The 19,340-nt window shown below is 41.3% G+C and overlaps 1 protein-coding gene across 4 annotated transcripts in view; it reads right to left on the reverse strand.

The window, feature by feature from the left end:
* The window catches only part of CCDC148 (coiled-coil domain containing 148), a 107,136-nt gene that overhangs the window by 47,264 nt on the left and 40,532 nt on the right, over window positions 1-19,340 (reverse strand). For all 4 annotated transcript variants that reach the window (XM_053407566.1, XM_053407538.1, XM_053407557.1 and 1 more), the window contains exons 4-8: window positions 17,738-17,841; window positions 15,939-16,012; window positions 14,826-14,980; window positions 14,348-14,443; window positions 14,071-14,252 (exon numbers count right to left, since the gene is read on the reverse strand). In XM_053407566.1, coding sequence (XP_053263541.1) covers window positions 14,071-14,252; window positions 14,348-14,443; window positions 14,826-14,980; window positions 15,939-16,012; window positions 17,738-17,841 — 611 coding nt within the window. The remainder of the gene's footprint in view (window positions 1-14,070; window positions 14,253-14,347; window positions 14,444-14,825; window positions 14,981-15,938; window positions 16,013-17,737; window positions 17,842-19,340) is intronic.

Below are 19,340 nucleotides of genomic sequence, written 5' to 3' on the forward strand. Positions count from 1 at the left end.
CACAGGAGATGGACCCACTATGGCCTCTGCTAAGTAACATCAAAACAAGAGGGGTTCTTTTAGCACTGTGATCTGGGCTTCCTTATTTTTTAAGGATCACAGAAACATAAGCTCTCAACAGTGCTTACTATTCAACCATAAAAGCAGAGTTCAACAACAAAACAAACTTCCATGGCCAAACTGCCCTAACACATACTAGCTCAGAGGAAAACAAGCACTGACATAACAAAGGAAACAGCTTGCAGCCAAACAAAACAAAGAATGCTGTATCTAGGAAGGCCTCTGGATACAGAGAGCATCCGCTTTCCCCTGCCATTCCAGGAATTATTGCAAGAGTTACACCCCTTGCAAGAGTCACATTTTCAAATAAGTCTGTTGCATAAAAGCAAGCAGGAACAGCAAAACAAAATGGAACACACAGCATGATGAACATTGGCTTTATTTTTATTAAACCTGTCCAAGCTTTAGAGACATTTGCTTTTTTCCCCAATGAACTTTTAATTTTTGAGTCAGTGCACAGAAGCTGATTACCCAGTGAAACTGCCCCACCTCTGGCATCATTCCATACCCTTAGGGGTGACTGGAACTTATAGACAGAATGTAGACCTGATCCATATGGTTTTTAAGTCGATTATAAAAACTAAGGATGTACAAGTTCAGGCCTTGGAGTACTGAACTCTATGTGTAAGTCCTATTTGCATTTTTCGCTTAACATGTGATTTCAAGGAAAGCCCAGAGGCAGAGCCATCTGGGCACAATCCTGCTCATAAACTATGCACAACCTTCACACAATTTGAGGCAGGCTTGATTAAAGTGATCAGGTTTTACTAGAACCTTCCTAGTCTGCTGATGGAAGATGAATGCACATTCCAAGCAGTTTCCCAGAACCTATTGCTATGACAGTCCATTCTTCAATACGGAAGAAAACACCAATGGAATGAATGGTTTACTTCCACTAAAAGCCATTTAAGGTCAGGGTGTAAGTTACGCTCCCAGTTTTCACACAGCGTCTCATCTTAGTCCACCCTATTTTTGTGACTGGAGACTACAAAATTCTAGCTTGCATACTATCTATTGGTGATATCTTCTAACTTCTCATTGGAAGAAGTCTAGATTTGGACCATTTTACAGTGATGGCAGCCCAAACTGCTCTCCCCCAAAGCCACTTCCTCTTTTAGTTCCAACTTCTGCTTCTGGAAATCAGTAATCCTTAGTGGGAGCCATCATTTACAGAAAATGAAAAGATTTTCAGTAAGGAAGAAAAAAAATTGAGCTGGAAAGCTGAAGTAGGCACAAAACGAAGGACTTCAAATCCAGCCACAGCACGCAAATTATGCAGAGCCTGATCCTATGCACGATTGGTCAAAACGAAGTCCAGCTGTGTTCAATGAGGCTTATTTTCAGGCAAGCACAGAGAGGAGTGCAGCCTGAGGGGGTAGAACACAGAAGCATAAAGATGCGAAGACAGCATTCAGATTAAATGTAAAACAATGGAGCAAACATGACACAAGGAAGCAATTATGATGGTAGGGAAGTTGCCAGAACAGTGTTCAGTTTATATGAATCACTTTATATAACAAAAACTTATATATATAAGTTTATATAACAAAAACCGAACAAAAACTTAAGCTTTGTTTCATACTAGGAAAGAAGCACTTAAAAATATATAGGTCCTTATGTAGACCGACAACCTATGTTCAATTAAAGCAACAGCAGCAGGCACATATTATGCTGATACTGTGTGGTTAATGGGGTCACAGATATCCAAGGGTTATGGATAACTTTCCTCCACTTGCCTTTAATTGTTCTCTACATTAGGGACTTTATGGGCCTTTTCAGGCACTGTGCTAACCTCTTGTTTAGCATTATGTGAACAAGCTTTGGGCTTGCAGGCTCCCCACTCCTCTAATACAGCTGCAAAGGGAGATTGGAACTTTTGACTTCTGCTTTGAAACTAACCAGGCATCTGTATGCACAAGCTCAGGGAACTCTGAAGGTGGGGAGGTGGTAGATTGGGGTCTACTGGTAGAAAACAAATTTCTTTGCTCAGAAGCACCTGGGTACTTGATTCTAAGTGTACAGAAGACACACACATACACACACACCACACTTTTCTAGTTCCCGGTTCTGACTGGTGGATCTCAAGATTCTAGTAAAAAACAAAGTATGAAGTCTGGTTTGTGAACATGATAGTAACATAACTCCTAGCTTGATCCTTGCTTGTTTGAACTAACCAGCGTTTCTCAAAGTTCAGATGCAACAGGAACCCCAGGGTTGTTTAAAAGCACAAGTGAAAGCTTCCAATCTCTTCCTTACAGTTGCACAGGGATGGGGAGAGCACATGACCCCAAGGCTCATTTTGTTTACGCATACAGTGTTAAACCATGTGTTAGTGTCTGAACTGGCCTTACATTGTGTACCTCTGGGTCCAGCTGTATTCTTTTTGTGGGCCTGAAGCATCCAGATAATAGAGCATCAAACATCCAAAGAGTCTTATTGAGAGTTGATCAAAAATAGCCTTGTCACCTTTCTAGCATATAGCAGAATACCTAACACAGATTAATTTCTGCAATGTGCAATGATAATTATTCAAAATCTTTTAGGATAATGTGAATTTCTGATCTGTTGGATATTGAATTTGGAGAAGTTACAAATGTAACTTTATAAAGAACATACAGTGGTACGTCGGGTTACAGACGCTTCAGGCTACGCTTCAGGTTACAGACTCCGCTAACCCAGAAATATTACCTCGGGTTAAGAACTTTGCTTCAGGATGAGAACAGAAATCGTGCTCCCGCGGCGCGGCAGCAGCAGGAGGCCCTATTAGCTAAAGTGGTGCTTCAGGTTAAGAACAGTTTCAGGTTAAGAACAGACCTCCAGAACGAATTAAGTTCTTAACCCGAGGTACCACTGTACACCAATGCCTAGATAAGATAAAAAGTAAAGGATCCCTGGACGGCTAAATGCAGTCAAATGTGACTATGGGGTGCAGTGCTCATCTCGCTTTCAGCCCAAGGGAGCCAGCATTTGTCCACATACAGCTTTCCAAATCATGTGGCCAGCATGACTAAACTGCTACTGGTAAATGGAGGACTGTGACAAATGCCAGAGCACACAAAAACACCGTTTACCTTCCTGCCACAGCAGTACCTATTTATCTACTTGCACTGGTATGCTTTTGAACTGCTAGGTTGGCAGAAGCTGGGACAAAGCAACAAGAGCTCACCCTGTCACGTGGATTCGAACTGCTGACCTTCCGATTGGCAAGCTGAAGAGGCTCAGTGATTTAGACCACAGCGCCACCCGCGTCCCCACCCACCAATGCCTAGACAACCACAGGACTGTAGTACATCATGAGAGGATGATGTAATATAAATGAAAATCAATTATCCCTAGAATCATTTCTATCCTAAGGTACTTTTACAATCCTTTTTTGTTTTAAGCTAGGTATTTGATGTCTGGATTTTGTCTGGGAACAAAACAAAAGAAAAAAGAGTAAGGAAAGGCTGTTCTTCATTACTGATCCAGCAAAAAAGATTTGATAACAAATTATCTTCCAAATATTAAGTATTAGATGGTGCTCAGACATAAGACAACAACACGTACAATGACTGTACAATGATTGAGAAACTGTATGTCCTTATAGGCTGTTGTCTTAGAATTTGTTTATAGTGACTAGAATGCCTGCTCTGATTAGAACCATTTTTTCTCCAGCACTTCTATGTCTCTGACCTTATGAGTGCATCATTGTTGGTAAGATGCACAGCTTTCCCTTTGTAAAGATTTGGCAAGTCATTGCTGCTGTCACCTCGGCCCTCAGTTGTCTGCTGTGTTTGCTACCAATGGGCAATGTAAGAATCCAGTGGTGGCCTATTTGTTTTCTGCTTTGCAAAAGTAATGCCACGTTGGCGAAGAAGTTCTTTCTTTCTTTCTTTCTTTCTTTCTTTCTTTCTTTCTTTCTTTCTTTCAGAAGCATCAAATGAAACACCAGAGAAACTTGGGAGGCCACAAAAGGAGTCAATCAATTAGAACACAAAGGTGACGCCATTGGAGCGGAGCAGCCCTTAAAGAATAAAAATAGAGTTTCTGTTTTCTGTTCAGAGAGCCGTCAAAAGACATACACTTAAGTTCAACTCTCTTCAGTCTAGATTCATTTTCTTCACAAAGTATTCAATACACAGAGAGACCAAATGGAACAGGCCATGGGCCAGGGCTAACTTCAAGACAACAAAATACAATCCATCCAAAAGACAGGCTAAAACCAGTTCCTACAGAACTCAAGACATTTTAAGGACTAGAACCACAGTTCCATGCCCCCATAAGATAGGGGTACATAAGATAGGGGTACATAAATGGAGCACAGTGGTAGACCTCCTGCTTGCATGCAGGAGGACCCTGGCTTAATCTCCAGATAGAGCTGGAAAAGACCTGCCAGAAAGTATTGAGAGGCTCTTCCAGGCAATGTAATTGATAAGAACTAGATGGATCAATGGTCCGACTCAGTTCAAATCAGCTTCTTAAATAGGCTGACATAATAGAGGGCACAGAACATCTAGAAAGTGTATCATTAGCCAAGGAACTAACCAGAGCACACTTATTCAGAAGGAATACAAGGAACCACAACAAAGGCAGGGCACTCAAAAGGGAAGAGAAAGCAAAGTACTTATCTACTATGAAAACTGACTGACAATGACATCCTAACCCCTTATTAGTGCGCTGCTGGAGGTGAGAGGAGTATCCCTCCATTGGACTTCACTGGGCTCCATTCTGAGAAGCCCCTGCTATGCCTACTGAAAGTACATGTGGTTGAGAAGCTACCACCAGGATTTCCACCAGCCGTAGTCTGCACAGGACCCCAAAATGGGTCATTACAGAAGGAGGGTGGAGCAGAGCCAGCCATGGATCTGCTGTATCCAAAGCTGCTCTATTCTGCTTGCGAGAAGCTTGATCTGGGCCCCTTTGCTGAACCAGTTTAAAGAAGGGGGGGGTGCCATCTTCCATCTTGGCTGGCCTGAGTGGTAAGACTTCAGATGCAAGTGGCCTTGCTCTGCTGTTATCCAGCCCCATTTAGGACTTGCGTCTGTCTGTTTTTGCTCAAAGGCTTTTAATAGTTGGAATGGCTAACTTAACCTGCCAACATGTATACTCTCTCACTCAAGGGAAAACACACAAGCAAAATAATTACATCTAGCTAGAGCATGGCTAGGTGCGGCATCTTGAGACGATGTAACCAAGTATGACTTGTGCACAGCAAATGAAGAAACAAGTCTGAACTGTACTATCCTGGGCCAGTTCTCCAGGGAGAACTACATGTTACACTTGACATGGAACTCCTGTCAAAACAGCAGCCCTGGATTAGATCCCTCTCCCCATATTATTCTGCTATTTCCATACTTCAGCCAGAGATAGCCAATGATGCAGAGTAGGGATAGAGAAATGCAAAACATAGTGTCAAGAGACATAGGTTTAAACCTTATGGGTAACACAGGGCTGCAATTTTTAGCAGTAGCTACATGCATCTAACTCTGGAATCACTAGTATTGATGTATTTTCAGTTCAGCCTTCAAAATTTGCACTTCTCCAAATTTTGCAATGTAGTTCTCCACTCATGAAATGTACAGAAAAATGTATATATTAAAGTGTGCATAAAAATGCATATATCTGTGGATATGCATACAAAATGTGTTACGCAGAGAAAACAGAAATATATGGGGAAATATGCTTTGTGCGTGTTATACAAAATTACATACAAAATGTGCATATTAAGAGAAATTTGTCCTAAAATGCTGACAAATTTTCATGAGAACTTTAAAAAATGCTAACATGCAGAAAGGTGGAGGAATGAACTTAAGATTGGAAATTAGAGAAACTGAAATTGAGAAATTGGCCCAAACCTAGTGGTGACAGAACATATTTGACATCCCTAAGTCTAATTTTTAAATAAAAAGTCTAAAAATATTTAAAATAGAATAAACATACAAATGTCAGGTGCACAGCTTTTTAAAATACTTGAAAAATCAAAGCTCACATTCAAGAGTAGCTGAAAGGAATAGGAAAATATTCTGCTATGGCAGTTTTCACATATTGTCACTTTAAAACTGAACGTATCAACCTAAAGGGCAGGCCTAATGGCTCTCTAAAGCGAGAGGCTTTACAGGAGCTTCTTTTCAGATCATAATACCAGAAAGCAATATATCTTCCTGGACATAAAGTGCATCGAGAATCATAGCAGTTTCTTTAATTATATTTTAATATATCAAGTGACAGTATTAATTGGGAGCAGATTTAGTGTCAACGTTGAAATGTAATTTGGATCCATACACAATTATAGCTCAACGTAATTTTTTTAAAAGCATGCATCTCAAACCACTGCCAACCCTTTGCTGTCCTCATTGGTTTTAGAGCTTTTCTATTCCAAGGAGTCATTTGCATAGCCATTGAATGGTGCAGATTGTTAATCATTTTTTCAGTATTTTTTATCTAGCCTAAAACATAGGTCTACTCTTAATGGTGTTGGAGCAGGCTCAGTATTACACTTCAGAAAAGTGTAATACCCGCTTCTCATCCTTGCTGGAGAGGGGACATGTCAGGGTGAAGGTTGGTGGTGAGAGCGACTTTCACCAGGGCTTCCTCAAACCTGGTACAGGCCCCAACAGTGAGGTAAGTAGAGAAACAGTTCAGTCTGAAACTAGGTTCTCCACACCCAACTTAGATCACATTACAAAGCTAAACACAGTACTACCAGACATTTGCTAAAAGAAGACTTGCTATTCTCCTCTACAAAGGCCTTCAAGGCTGCTTTAAACATATGTGCATGGATGCACGCATGCACACACTCCTCCCCCATTGATTTTTCCTTACAAGCGCCCCTCATTCTTTACCATCTTGGCCATGGGTAGGCAAACTAAGGCCCAGGGGCCGGATGCGGCCCAATCACCTTCTAAATCTGGTCCACGGACAATCTGGGAACCAGCGTTTTATTTATTTATTTGCTCGACACACAACAAAAAAGGACAAAATAACCATAGTGAAAATATCATCAGTCGCGCCATACATAGAGAATTAATATAAATTTCAGCGTGTTTTTACATGAGTAGAATGTGCCCTTTTATTTAAAACGCATTATTTGTGGGGCATAGGAATTCATTCATTTTTTTCTTCAAAATATAGTCCGGCCCCCCACAAGGTCGGAGGGACAGTGGACCGGCCCCCTGTTGAAAATGTTTGCTGACCCCTGATCTTGGCAAATACAGGTTTGGGAGCTCAGTTTTGCCAAGTAACAAGCAGTTCTGCCTAGGGATAGGTAGATGGGTAAGTCCAGTCCCATGTGTCCATTCCCAAGCCCAATCTGTTATTAATCTGAATTCTTTTTTCTCTCTCTTAAAAACACACATTTAAGTAGGTATTTTCTCACATTTGCTGAATTACGACCAACATCATTCCCGGTCATTGGACATGCCTGCTGGGGTGTATGGGAATTATCATTCAGCAACATCTGGGAGTTCTCCACTCCCGGTTTATTTGGTAGCCTTGTACAACTTACTGTCTCTCGGTCACTACCCTGAGCTGCTTGGCTAAGGGGGAAAGATCCAAAAGAAAGAAATGTAGTGTAAAGCTATCATAGAGGTGTTAGTAAGGCATTCTTTTCACATCCATCTTTAGGGAATCTATGCCTTGTTTATAAATGCTGATCTTCTATATGCTGACTGCAAACTGTCCTGAATCAGGCTAATCCCCATTAAGAATCAAAACGAGAAAGTGCTACCTTAAATAACATGATCTATGTACACACATTAGGAGTGAACCAAAACACCACCACACCAAAAATGTGTTTCAAATATGAAACTTGGCACTTACTTAGAACATAGCTCTCATTTTTCCATTACGGAAAAAAATAATCTACCACCATTATTTGGTTTTAGAACTGAAGCTTGGCAGTGCGCCTATACACAAACACCCGCAGGCAGCTGCTTTATATTTCCTCTGAATCAGATTTACCCCAAGCTAATCCCTGGCTTTACACCCTCTAAAGAACATAAAAACCTCCTATGGGAAGTGACCCTCCCCAGACTGTAATCCCCTGCTACCCTCTATAATAGGTAGGACAATGTAAATTTGATGAACCGTTTCAATGAATTTGCAGCCAGACAAACTGCAACAATAACTCCAACTGAGATGTCAGCTTCCCCATATGTCAACCGTGTCATTGTTGATTGCTGTACCAGAAAGAGCTAGTTATTGAGCTGGTACAGTAGAATTCCTTGACACAGCCCTGAGTTCAAAGTACTTTAGAAGAGGTATGAATAACTTGGAAGCAGTTTAGATACCAGAGACATCACTTATTACAATGATTTTTTCTCCCCCCCAGAACAGTGATGTCAACAGTGGGCTGATTCAAATGATCGTATCTCAGCTAAATAAGCACTGGTATGAATGTGCCTAATGAGGGGCATGTTGCCCCTTTGCTCCTCCTTTTGTGGTCCAAGTAAACAAACCAGGATTTTTTTCATTAACCATAGTTTCCCATTTCGTTGGAACCAGCTTTGGAACCAGCCAGGATATTAAGCTATGGTTTGAAGTTGACCCTAATATTCTGGTTTGTTTGGAAACCATTAACCATAGTTTCCTGGTTTGGGCAAATGGGACACTATAGTTAACGGCAGGCTTCTAGGCTTGTTTGTTCGCATGCTCACACCAAAAGAAGAACAAGAGGCTTCGTGTGCAGCCAAAAGGCTCATTCCTATCTCAGCATATTAAGCCAAGATATGATCATCCAAACACAGCCATCTGTTGACATAGGTTAGTTGCCAACGAAAATTTGGCTTCAGGAGTGTAGTCAGTAGCATACTACAAAAATTTTGGTCTCATCCTATGCTCGGCTGTATCTCACTGTTTTGCCCTGGCATTATGATCTAGGCCCACTCTGCTTTGGAGGAAGAGTAGCTGCAGCAGCACTATTGCAATAATGCTGTGAAGAAGCCCTAGCAGAAGATACTTACATGATTTGGGAAACTCATGGGAAGAAGTGGAGGCAGGGCTGGGAAAGGACTTTGTAGAGAACTGTCAATTGCTGCCCCGAAAAACCACATGCCCAGCACTCTTTTGTGTGTGTGCATGTTCCCCACTCCAGAAAAGAGAATTTGTTTCTGTTATCTTTTCTGTCTGCAAGGTTTAATTGTGATGCACTATGTCTATTACTTACATTTGGCTGTAAATGCAGGATGTGTGATCAAATTGCAAGCCTAGAGGTACCAGAAGGCAGAACACCTCAGGCAAAAGGTTTTTATCACCCAAAAGGTTTTATTATATTTTTACTACCATGGGGACACCTGTTGCGTTTTCTCCTCCAAGGCATGAAAATGTCTTCAGCCTTCTGTACTGTAGTGTATAAATGACAAGAGCCCTTCATTTTTGCTACTTTTTGTAATCAGCAACACAGTCCACTTTGAAAATCATAGGACATCTCTTGTGGACAGAATGGAGAATCTAAGTAGTCACCCATCCTAAGACCTAGATTTTTAAGTCTAACGTGCTATTTAGTTCTACTCAAGCTTTTGTTCTCAGGGTTAAATAATCAAGCTAGAGGGGAAAGAAATTATGAGTATGTGAACCCTGCCCTGCAACCTGACATTAAAGTAAAGGACCCCTGGATGGTTAAGTCCAGTCAAAGATGACTGTGGGGTGCAGTGCTCATCTCGCTTTTCAGGTCGAGGGAGCCGGCGTTTGTCCACAGACAGCTTTCCAGGTTGTGTGGCCAGCATGACTAAACCACTTCTGGCACAACGGAACACTGTGATGGAAGCCAGAGAGCATGGAAACGCCGTTTGCCTTCCTGTTGCAGTGGTACCTATTTATCTACTTGCACTGGTATGATTTCAAACTTCTAGGTTGGCAGGAGCTGGGACAGAGCAATGAGAGCTAACCCTGTTGCACGGATTTGAACCGCCAACCTTCTGATTGGCAAGCCCAAGAGGCTCAGTGGTTTTGACCACAGCACCACCCGCTTCATCCCCATCATCACTCACTGAAGTTGGGATGACAACTACCTACAGTGAGCAGCTTGCTCTGGTCTTGTAGGTTTCCACCATGGTGCAGATTCCTGATTTCCTAAATCATGTCTGGAACTTACACAGGGCGAGCAAGCTTCCCTCTGCAGTCACACTCCATCTCATGGAAGGCAACAGAGATAGTGACAGGGGGCAAAGCTAGTAACCCCCACTCTTACCCTCCCTCCCTTAATCCCGGGAGGACTGTGTTGCACATTATAAGAAGCAGCAAAAATGGTGTGTGGGTGTGTGCATGCTGAAGTTTCAACTTTTTGCCTCTTATTGTAATGGGTAAAGCACCTCTGTCTCCTACACAGTTTTATTCCATTAGGATATTTTAAAAATACTAATGAAATCACAGTTGAGTGGCTTTTCCACCAGATTAGACTTGGGGCTTTTTATGTCTGACACAGCTTCTCTCTGATTGCAACAGCATCAATTACTCTAAGTAGAATATCATGCTCCTTAGCACTATATACTGCTGGTCTTAATGTTATTATCATTACTATTTTGCATTGATGTCCATGCGAAATGTCTACCAACATTGCCATCCTATTTACTTTTAAATATATCCTGTCAATTTCAGCTGAACTTCCTCTATTTCAGTTGAGGCAGCAATCCTATACTCACTCACTTGGGGGGTAAGCCCCATTGGAATAGACATGTATAGGTTTGCACTGCAAGGCTGTAATCCTAAATATACTTTCCATGGAACAAGCCCCTTCATACAAAGTGAGACTTATTTCCAAGTGATGTACAGGACTGCACTTTTTATATTCTATTATGTGATGCAATACATAACGGTGCTTTTGTTGTTGTTGTTACAGTACTTTAAAAAAAAGGAGTACACCCAGTGCTTTTGTCAGGGGGTACTCAATGGTACACAGTACGGCACCTCTTTTTTTGTTGTTAAAAAGTGTGGCACTTGCTTTAACAACTTTATAGTGAGTACCGGCACCTATTTTTCTTTTTTTTAAAGCGCTGAATACACCCCCAAAAATCCATCCACTGTATTTGGTAATTCCCTCCCCCCCCCACTTCTGAAGAAAAGTACAGAATGTACTGGAAACCCAGCCCGATGGGCAGGGTATAAATAATAAAATTATTATTGTTGTTGTTATTGTTATTATTATTACTATTACCATTATTATTATTATTTAGAAGTTTAGTTTAGAATATAAGAAACCCAAGTCAGACTGGCGATCATCAGGAGCTGCTTGTACAAGTTAAGCTAATCTATGACGACTTCATAATCAGATACTGTAGATACGGTTTTAATTTTGTTTGGTGCTTAACAACTTCCTATGCTTGTTCAAAATCTTCTAAGTTTTTTTTTTAAGGTTTACTCTGGCTTATACAAGATGTATGGCTGGGAGGAAAAAACAGATATGAAACAGTTTTTTCAGGAAAAGGTTTAACATGATAGGTATAAGGCATATCTTAAAAACCCATTAAGCGAACATTGCCCTGTGTCTGGTGTTTCTTTTTCTTTTTCCACAGCTCCTGTTCACTAACATTTGAAGCAATGCTCTCCCCCAATTCCCAAAATATATTTCTTTTTCTTGCGGCAGCTTTCCTTCTGGCAACTTTCAACAGTGACAGAAGTAATGGAATTTCTACATGAAAGCTTTAGTGATGTTTTTTCCATTGTGTGGATAGCTATATGGCACTGGACTTCATGGCATCTGAGTAGAGTCAAGGAGTTTTCTGTGCGCTTTTGGTTCCTGTTTGAGAGCGACAATATTGGTTTTGTCGAGCTTCTTAACTGGTGCATCCTCTAAGTCAGTGGTGGGAAATCTGTGATCTTCCAGTTGCTGCGGGCCCACTCTTCCTCACCAGGCCTCCAGAACTGCTTCTTCTTATGCAGTGTGTGTGTGTGTGTGTGTGTGTGTGTCTGTCACAGAGAGGTAGAGGTGTAACAGAGGGTGATGTGACTGCAATACAGTGAGCCTGGGGGTTGGGGGACCTACAAGTGAAGCTCAGAAGGAGAAACCCAGGATGGGGGCATCAGCAGGGGGAGGAAACTGAAATGGATGGAACCAAAAATGAACAGAATTATGAAAAGGGGGAAATAATTTTTTTAAATGAAAAGAGAGGGACAGGCCTCCACAAGTGATCAGATCTAACCTGTGCTGATGGAGGGAGCCAAAACAGAGATGGAGTGAAGTGTGTGTGTGTGTTGTGCAGTTCTGCAATGCTGCGCACTCTGCCAATGTTTAGCTCTGATCCTCTCCACCACTAGCATACAGTCCCTGGCAGATTATTCTGGAGGGAATGGGACCCTTAGCAAAAGAAAGTTTTCCCTGCCCTTGCTCTAAGCCTTGCACGACACCAGGGACATTCACAGCCCAGTCCTCTGCTCCACCGTGCAGTGACGGCACGTGAAGTGACATAATGGTTCCAGCACTTACACAAGGAGACAATGCCTTCCCTTGTTGCGTTTCTGGGATGTGACAGTAACAAGCATGCAGTTTTTTATATCCCGGTTTTGTGTGTGATACAGCCAAGGCGTCGTTTGTAGGAAGAAATTTAAAGTGGAATAAGAGAGGTTAAGGAAGGGATGTGAAAGCATACAAAGAGGGTAAGCACATGAAGCTGTCTTACACAGGCAGACCACTAGTTCACCAGCCTTCCCCAATCTAATGCATTCCAGAGCTTCTGGTCTACAACTCACATCAGGCCAGCCAATGTGGCCAGCAGTCAGGGATTATGGGAACTGTACTCCAAAATATTTAGAGGGCCCCATGTTGGAGAAGTCTAGTTGATTCCAAAGGTCTATGGGTTTTTAAAGTCTGATTACATAAAAGAACAAACCAGAAGCCATATATATATATGACTTTGAGGTCAAGCATTATGACTGTGGTGAAAGATGTCAGGCATATTACACTGATTATTGAACACACCAAATATTTAGATAGTAAACTGAAAGGGCTTAGACATTTATTGCAATATCATGAAGAAATATTGGAATGTTCTAGGCACTTACATGAAGACTAAGTGTTCTTCTGAGGACCCTTTTATGGATACAGCCAAGCAGAAATTGTTAATGTCACAATTGCCCTCTTGTCTAAGTGGATATAAAATGCTTTAGTACACAAAAGGCACATGGGCTGCATGACTAGAGGCTTTGGTGATGCTCCTAAGGTAGTATAAAGACTCTGTTTAGGTGCAAGCCAGCATGCTTTAATTGTTCCAGCAGTCAACTGGTATGCATGTAGGCTAAGAAAATAAACATATTAGAAAACGGGATTTCAAGCTGTTAATTCAATTCATTCTTCATGTTGGGGATTAGCAAATGCCACCATTCAAAAGGCCACAGAAGTACTCCTGTTTGTACAACATCAATATAAAAATGTACTCGCAGTTCATATTTGTATTCCAGAAATAGGAGGCTGGGGTATTAGAAATGCCAAACTTGCCTAACATTAAAAAGTCATTTGAACTATTATGGTTCAAGTCCCTGAATTTGTGACAGCAACTAAGTCACACCACATTGGATTAGGCTTTTCCCATCATGCCTATCTATCTGCATATAAACACAGGATTGTAAAAACTGAGAAGTCTGCACTTCTTAGTGAAAAGGCGGAAAGGTATAGATTTAATAGTTGTATGAGCGACTGACCCAGATTTCTTCAAGTAAAATAATAATAATAATAATAATAATAATAATAATAATAATAATAATAATTTCAGTATGAATTAGCATAATTACAAAAGGAGGTGTGGAATGAAAGCATTGCATCCATAGCAAACACAAAGGCATTTATTACAAACCATACTTCTGGTGATTTAACCCTCTTGAATATTTCGCTTATTGCTTGAGACAAGGCACTTTAGAAAGAGACCGTTCTCTCAGCTGTGCAAACAGTTACTGACTATTTAATCCCCTAGAGCTGGGCAGAAAGTCAACTATGCCATTGTGTTGAACAAAAGAGAAGTAATGTAAATCCAACCCCCCTATCAGGCTTCAATACCCAAACGTTTTGCCTAGCCCTTGAAGAAACATGACATCAGATTCTATTACCTTGATATGACTTTTAAGTCTTGATCAATCTCTTGGAACTTCAACCAATATTCATCTGCCAGTTTGTGAAATTCTGTCAACACTGAAGCCTTCAAATCAGGATATGGGCATTCCAAGGCCAATAACTGTGGTGGAATCTCGCAAAAAAGTGCAGGCCTCTCTCCTGAAGAACATGCCAGTACCTACAATAAAAATCAGAAGTTGTTAACCAGTAAATTCAGTAGAGTTCTTGTTCATGCAATTAAATTCAAACAAATGAACGTCTTCATATTCTTACTTCATTGGTGCACTCTTCAAGCTCTCGTTCCAAAGCTTCTTTCTCCAGGTTAAGTTTTTCCAAAACTACTTTCTGTTGTTCCTTCACAAATGCAACCTGATTTTGTGAAATATTGTGATAGAAAAGCATCACTGCGGCTGGCATTTCTCACTACTTCATACATTGCATTTTTATTCTCCCGCCAACCCACTTCAGGAAGCTCAGGAAGCTTCTCCCCACCAGCTTTATCCTCACGGTGAGGATCTGCCTCACTCGCAATGCAGATCAGGCTGTGTGTGACTGGCCCAAGGTCAACCACTGAGCTTTCTGGCAGCGTGGGGATCTGAAGCTGGCCCTCCCAAGGCCCTAGGCCAACATTCTAGCCACCATCCAGACTGGCTCTCCCCAATGGCATAATTCTGTTTAACAGGTTCTGAATTCCTATCTGCAGAACAAGAAAATATGGGTATAGGTGACGGACACAAGCAAACAAACCAACCTGTTCCAATACTGCATCTGGGTTAAATTGATATTCTGGGCATTGGTAGTTGGCCTGCCATTCCAATAGGCGGTACCTCAAATCTTCCCTAAGCTGCCAGATAGGTTGCACTGTGTTTGCTTGGAATGTTTCCAGTTCCTTTGATAACTGATACTCTACAATAAATTAAATACAAATTAGGAATGTTGCTTGGGTTTAAGAAAAGACAATTAATTATTAGTGTGCCTTTAATTAATTCTCTTAATTAAACAACAACAACAGGCTTGTCAAAGAATAAAACAGAGTGAGCACAGTATTCCTGCCTATCCATCTCCTTTTGGTAATCCTGAGGATGGCCATTGGAGAAGGACTCCATTACTCAAGGCTTGTCCAAGTCTCTGTTTGCCACACTGTTTTTCCCCAGGAAAACCCATGGTTGACTTATGAATTCAACCAAATGACAATTGGGTTTTTCGCAGATCGCTGTTTGTTCTGCTTCAGCGGAAAAGAGAGTGTTTTCTAGGGGCATGCTGTGGGGCAAACACAAAACCACTCGGACCCGTGCTTTCTAGGCATGGGATAAGTAGAAGGGTGGACAAGCCCTTAGTTCATTCTTTGGAGCTGTTCCAAAGACTTGCTTATGGGACCTGAACCAATGGCTTCAAGTTACAAGAAAGGAGATTCTGACTAAACATCAGGAAGACCTTTCTGACAGTAAGAGCTGTTTGACGGTGGAACAGATTCCCTTGGAAAGTGGTGGACACTCCATCACTGGAGGTTTTTAAGCAGAGATTGGATGGCCACCTGTCATGGATGCTTTAGTGAGATTTCTAGATTGTAGGAGGTTGGACTAGCGAATCCTCAGGATCCCTTCCAACTCTACAATTCTATGAGAAACAGCACTAGATTTCCCTATTATTATTGAAAGACACCTCATCACAGCCAAGGTTTGTTTTCTTCTGTCCAAGCAAAAGCACCCAGGATGACAAACTGAATGGGTTTGGAGGTGACAAAACCTTCCATCTCATAATATTAAGTTACATTATTCATGTGCAATTTTACTTTGAATCCATCAGCATATAAATATTTATAAAGACCTGGTTTAATCAAGAAAGAATATGAAAAAGTACTTACTGAAGCCCCACAAGTCCAAAAGCCATTCACTTCCTTCATCAAAGAAGTTTTGTAGTTCAGATTCTAGTTTTTTCCTAAAATGAAGAATTTTGGTTCAGACATACTCATTTCTTTCATATCCACAGACCAAACAGAAGAAAAAAAGCCAAGGCTAGTCATTCACTTAAATGCAACTTCATTTCATAGATCCATGGAATATTGTATGTCTTTCTTAACATCCTTTTCTTGCGGCAACAAAGTGAACTGAAATCTTCACCAATGGATTCCCAGGAACTAGAATAGTATTTCTCAAGTGAAACAGTTCATTTAGTCCACCTAAAATGTTTTCAGTACTTTCAGTGCCAATACCACTTTTTGTACACTGTATCCACCCACAAAGTTGTCTTTCTCCCTTATTCTTCGAATTGCTTTGGGGTGGGGGCTGATTTATTTCTAGGCTTTATGCCTTGGCCTGACTGCCCATAATGATTATGCTTCTTCTGTATTCACTCCCCATTTTGCTATGCCTTTCCTACACCAGGATCCTGGTACAAAATGCAACAAACCCATATTTGACTCAATCTGGTCCCCTATTGCCAGGTGCACATCTATATTCCATCCTAGTATATCACTCCTAACTTCTCACATCTAGTATCTTCACTTGTCCTGTTTCAACTACCCAGCTTCAACCTCCTGGCTGAAATTGAAGAACATTACCACCTTCTCTGCATCCTCTAACACCTCCTTTCTTGCCTTGGTACTGCATCAGGCCATCCACAGATTCAATCTAGGTTGTGAAAAGCCTTGTCTATGCTTGAGTTCCTGTACATGACTTCTCAAAAGATGTGTAAGAGCAGTTATAGGGCTGAAATGTCAAGGATCCTCTCTCTCTCCTGAACAATATGTTTTGGGAGGAATACAATCTTCTGGCTTATGATCACTTTCTAGGCTTTTCTGCTCCCCTTCCCACCATGGAAGCCATCATAAATCAGTTTTGTTCTCTAGAAGTCTCTTCAGGTGGGAAATCTTTCTATAGCCTACTACTATGAACTGCAAGAAGTCTCATTTCCTAGTTCTCAGAATTACCTCGGCCAGCCCAATCTGCTGCTGCAATTACCAGCACCAACCTGTGCTCAAGTCCATTCTCATATACTGGTGACCCTGTCCTTCGGAAGCATAACCTGCTACCCAGGTCCCTCCTTCTCCAAAAGTCATTTCCACTCTTCCGGCTCCTCACAACATCACAGGAACATCCCTGTGGTTGCAGCATTCTATTGCTCTCAACTGTGGTAGACTATTTGCTACAGCAGCCATCCTGTCTCCATACCCCAGTAAGTACAGTGGTACCTCGGGTTAAGTACTTAATTCGTTCTGGAGGTCCGTTCTTAACCTGAAACTGTTCTTAACCTGAGGTACCACTTTAGCTAATGGGGCCTCCCGGTGCTGCTGCGCCGCCGCTGCACAATTTCTGTTCTCATCCTGAAGCAAAGTTCTTAACCTGAGGTACTATTTCTGGGTCAGTGGAGTCTGTAACCTGAAGCGTATGTAACCTGAAGCATATGTAACCCGAGGTACCACTGTAGTGTCAATCCATTCACTGTCCAGAAGTGGTATGCAAATCAGATCTTCCATCTCCCCTCCCCGACTAATTCTGACATGACACAGATATTTCCATTTGGTATGTTTTCAGAAGGCTAAAATTCACCAACCATTATACGCTCAATTATCTTTTAACAGATATCTGTTAAGCTATGCCTGCTGCACCTTAGCCTTGTACTATCAATTTCTGAATTGCTTGATCAAACTTTCCCACTTCTTACCGGCTTCTATGCAGTCTTTTGTGCTCTGACCACCACACTTGATTATGCCGCTTCTGCAGCATTTGTTCTTTGTTGATTTTTGAAGCGTGTTCAGTCTTTTTAATCTAGGTAGAAGATTTTTTTTAAAAAAAGTAAGTATAATAAATTTATAATTTTATATAAATATAAGATGAGTTCTGCGGGCCTCTAAAATTGTTTCTTCAAAGACAAGGCTCTGGTTGCTCCTGTAGGTCAATGGCTCATGAATAATCAGAACCAGTTAAATTAAAAGGAAATTTGTTCTAGAAACAAAGGCCATTTATACACTGCCCCAATCTACCTCATGCTGTACCAGCTGCTGCTCTCAGCTTTGCACATCCAGCCACCAGCTGCCATTCAAGTGTAACACAAAACTCGCAAATGTCAGTAATCTAGTCCACTATTTATGTGTAGAAACCAAGAAAGTAATAATAATTTACCTGTTCACTCACAACCAATTTATGTTTATTTCAAAGAAAGCCAAATATTATTTTTAACATGCCTATAAATATACCAACATGGTATATGTCTTCCAACCAAACACTTAGAGCAGTGTAACAAAACAAAACCCAGCTATATAAAGCAAGTAACCAATAACTAAGCGGTCGTGGGTTATACCAGCCTTCTCCAACCTTGTGCATTCCAAAGGTTTTGGACTACATCTCCCATCATCCCTGACGATTGGTCATGATGCCTGGGGCTGATGGGAGTTTTAAGGCCAACATCATCTTTGGGCACCAGGTTGGGGAAGGCTGGCTTAAATATTTCCAGCTTTTCTTTTGACTCAAATCAAAACTATAAATCGGGATCCCATTTATAAATGTGCACTTTGACATTTATTGCATGGTAATGGTGTATGTGTGATTCTGCTGTTTAAACCAAAACCACTGCTTATAATTATTATTATTTACCGGTAGTTATCTATTTTATTCCTCTCTTCCTTGGAAATTTATTTTATGATATTTTATTTTTAAATCAATCAATCAATCAATCAATTAATTACAGTTACCGGTATATCCCACCTTTCCTCCAAGGAGCTTAAGATGGTACACATGATTCTCCCTCTCTTAAAGATAGTCCTGGTCCAAGATTACCCAGCAGGCTTCAGGGCTGAGTGGTGATTTGAACCCTGGTCTCAAAGGTTCAGAACGCTAACTACTGTACCACACTCTGCAGAAACAGGACTTCTCTTTCCTCCCCTGTATGCCTCCAAAATCCGAAGGGTTGGCGTGCCCTCTGGAATGAATTAGGATGGAGGGGCAAGAGGAAGAATGGGAATTCTGTCACATCCAGTGGTGCGATATTGGATCTTACCATGGTATTTCATTGTTCAAAGTTTTATCGAGTGCCCAGAGAACAGTGATATTGAGTGGAATTGTATAAAGTTAATAATAAAATATATGAAAGGGTTTCCGCGGGGACACAGCAATATGTAAAGGTAAAGGTAAAGGGACCCCTGACCATTAGGTCCAGTCGCGGATGACTCTGGGGTTGTGGCGCTCATTTCGCTTTACTGGCCGATGGAGCCGGCGTACAGCTTCCGGGTCATGTGGTCAGCATGACTAAGCCGCTTCTGGTGAACCAG

Source organism: Podarcis raffonei, chromosome 1, assembly GCF_027172205.1.
Source record: "Podarcis raffonei isolate rPodRaf1 chromosome 1, rPodRaf1.pri, whole genome shotgun sequence".
Lineage (NCBI taxonomy): Eukaryota > Metazoa > Chordata > Lepidosauria > Squamata > Lacertidae > Podarcis > Podarcis raffonei.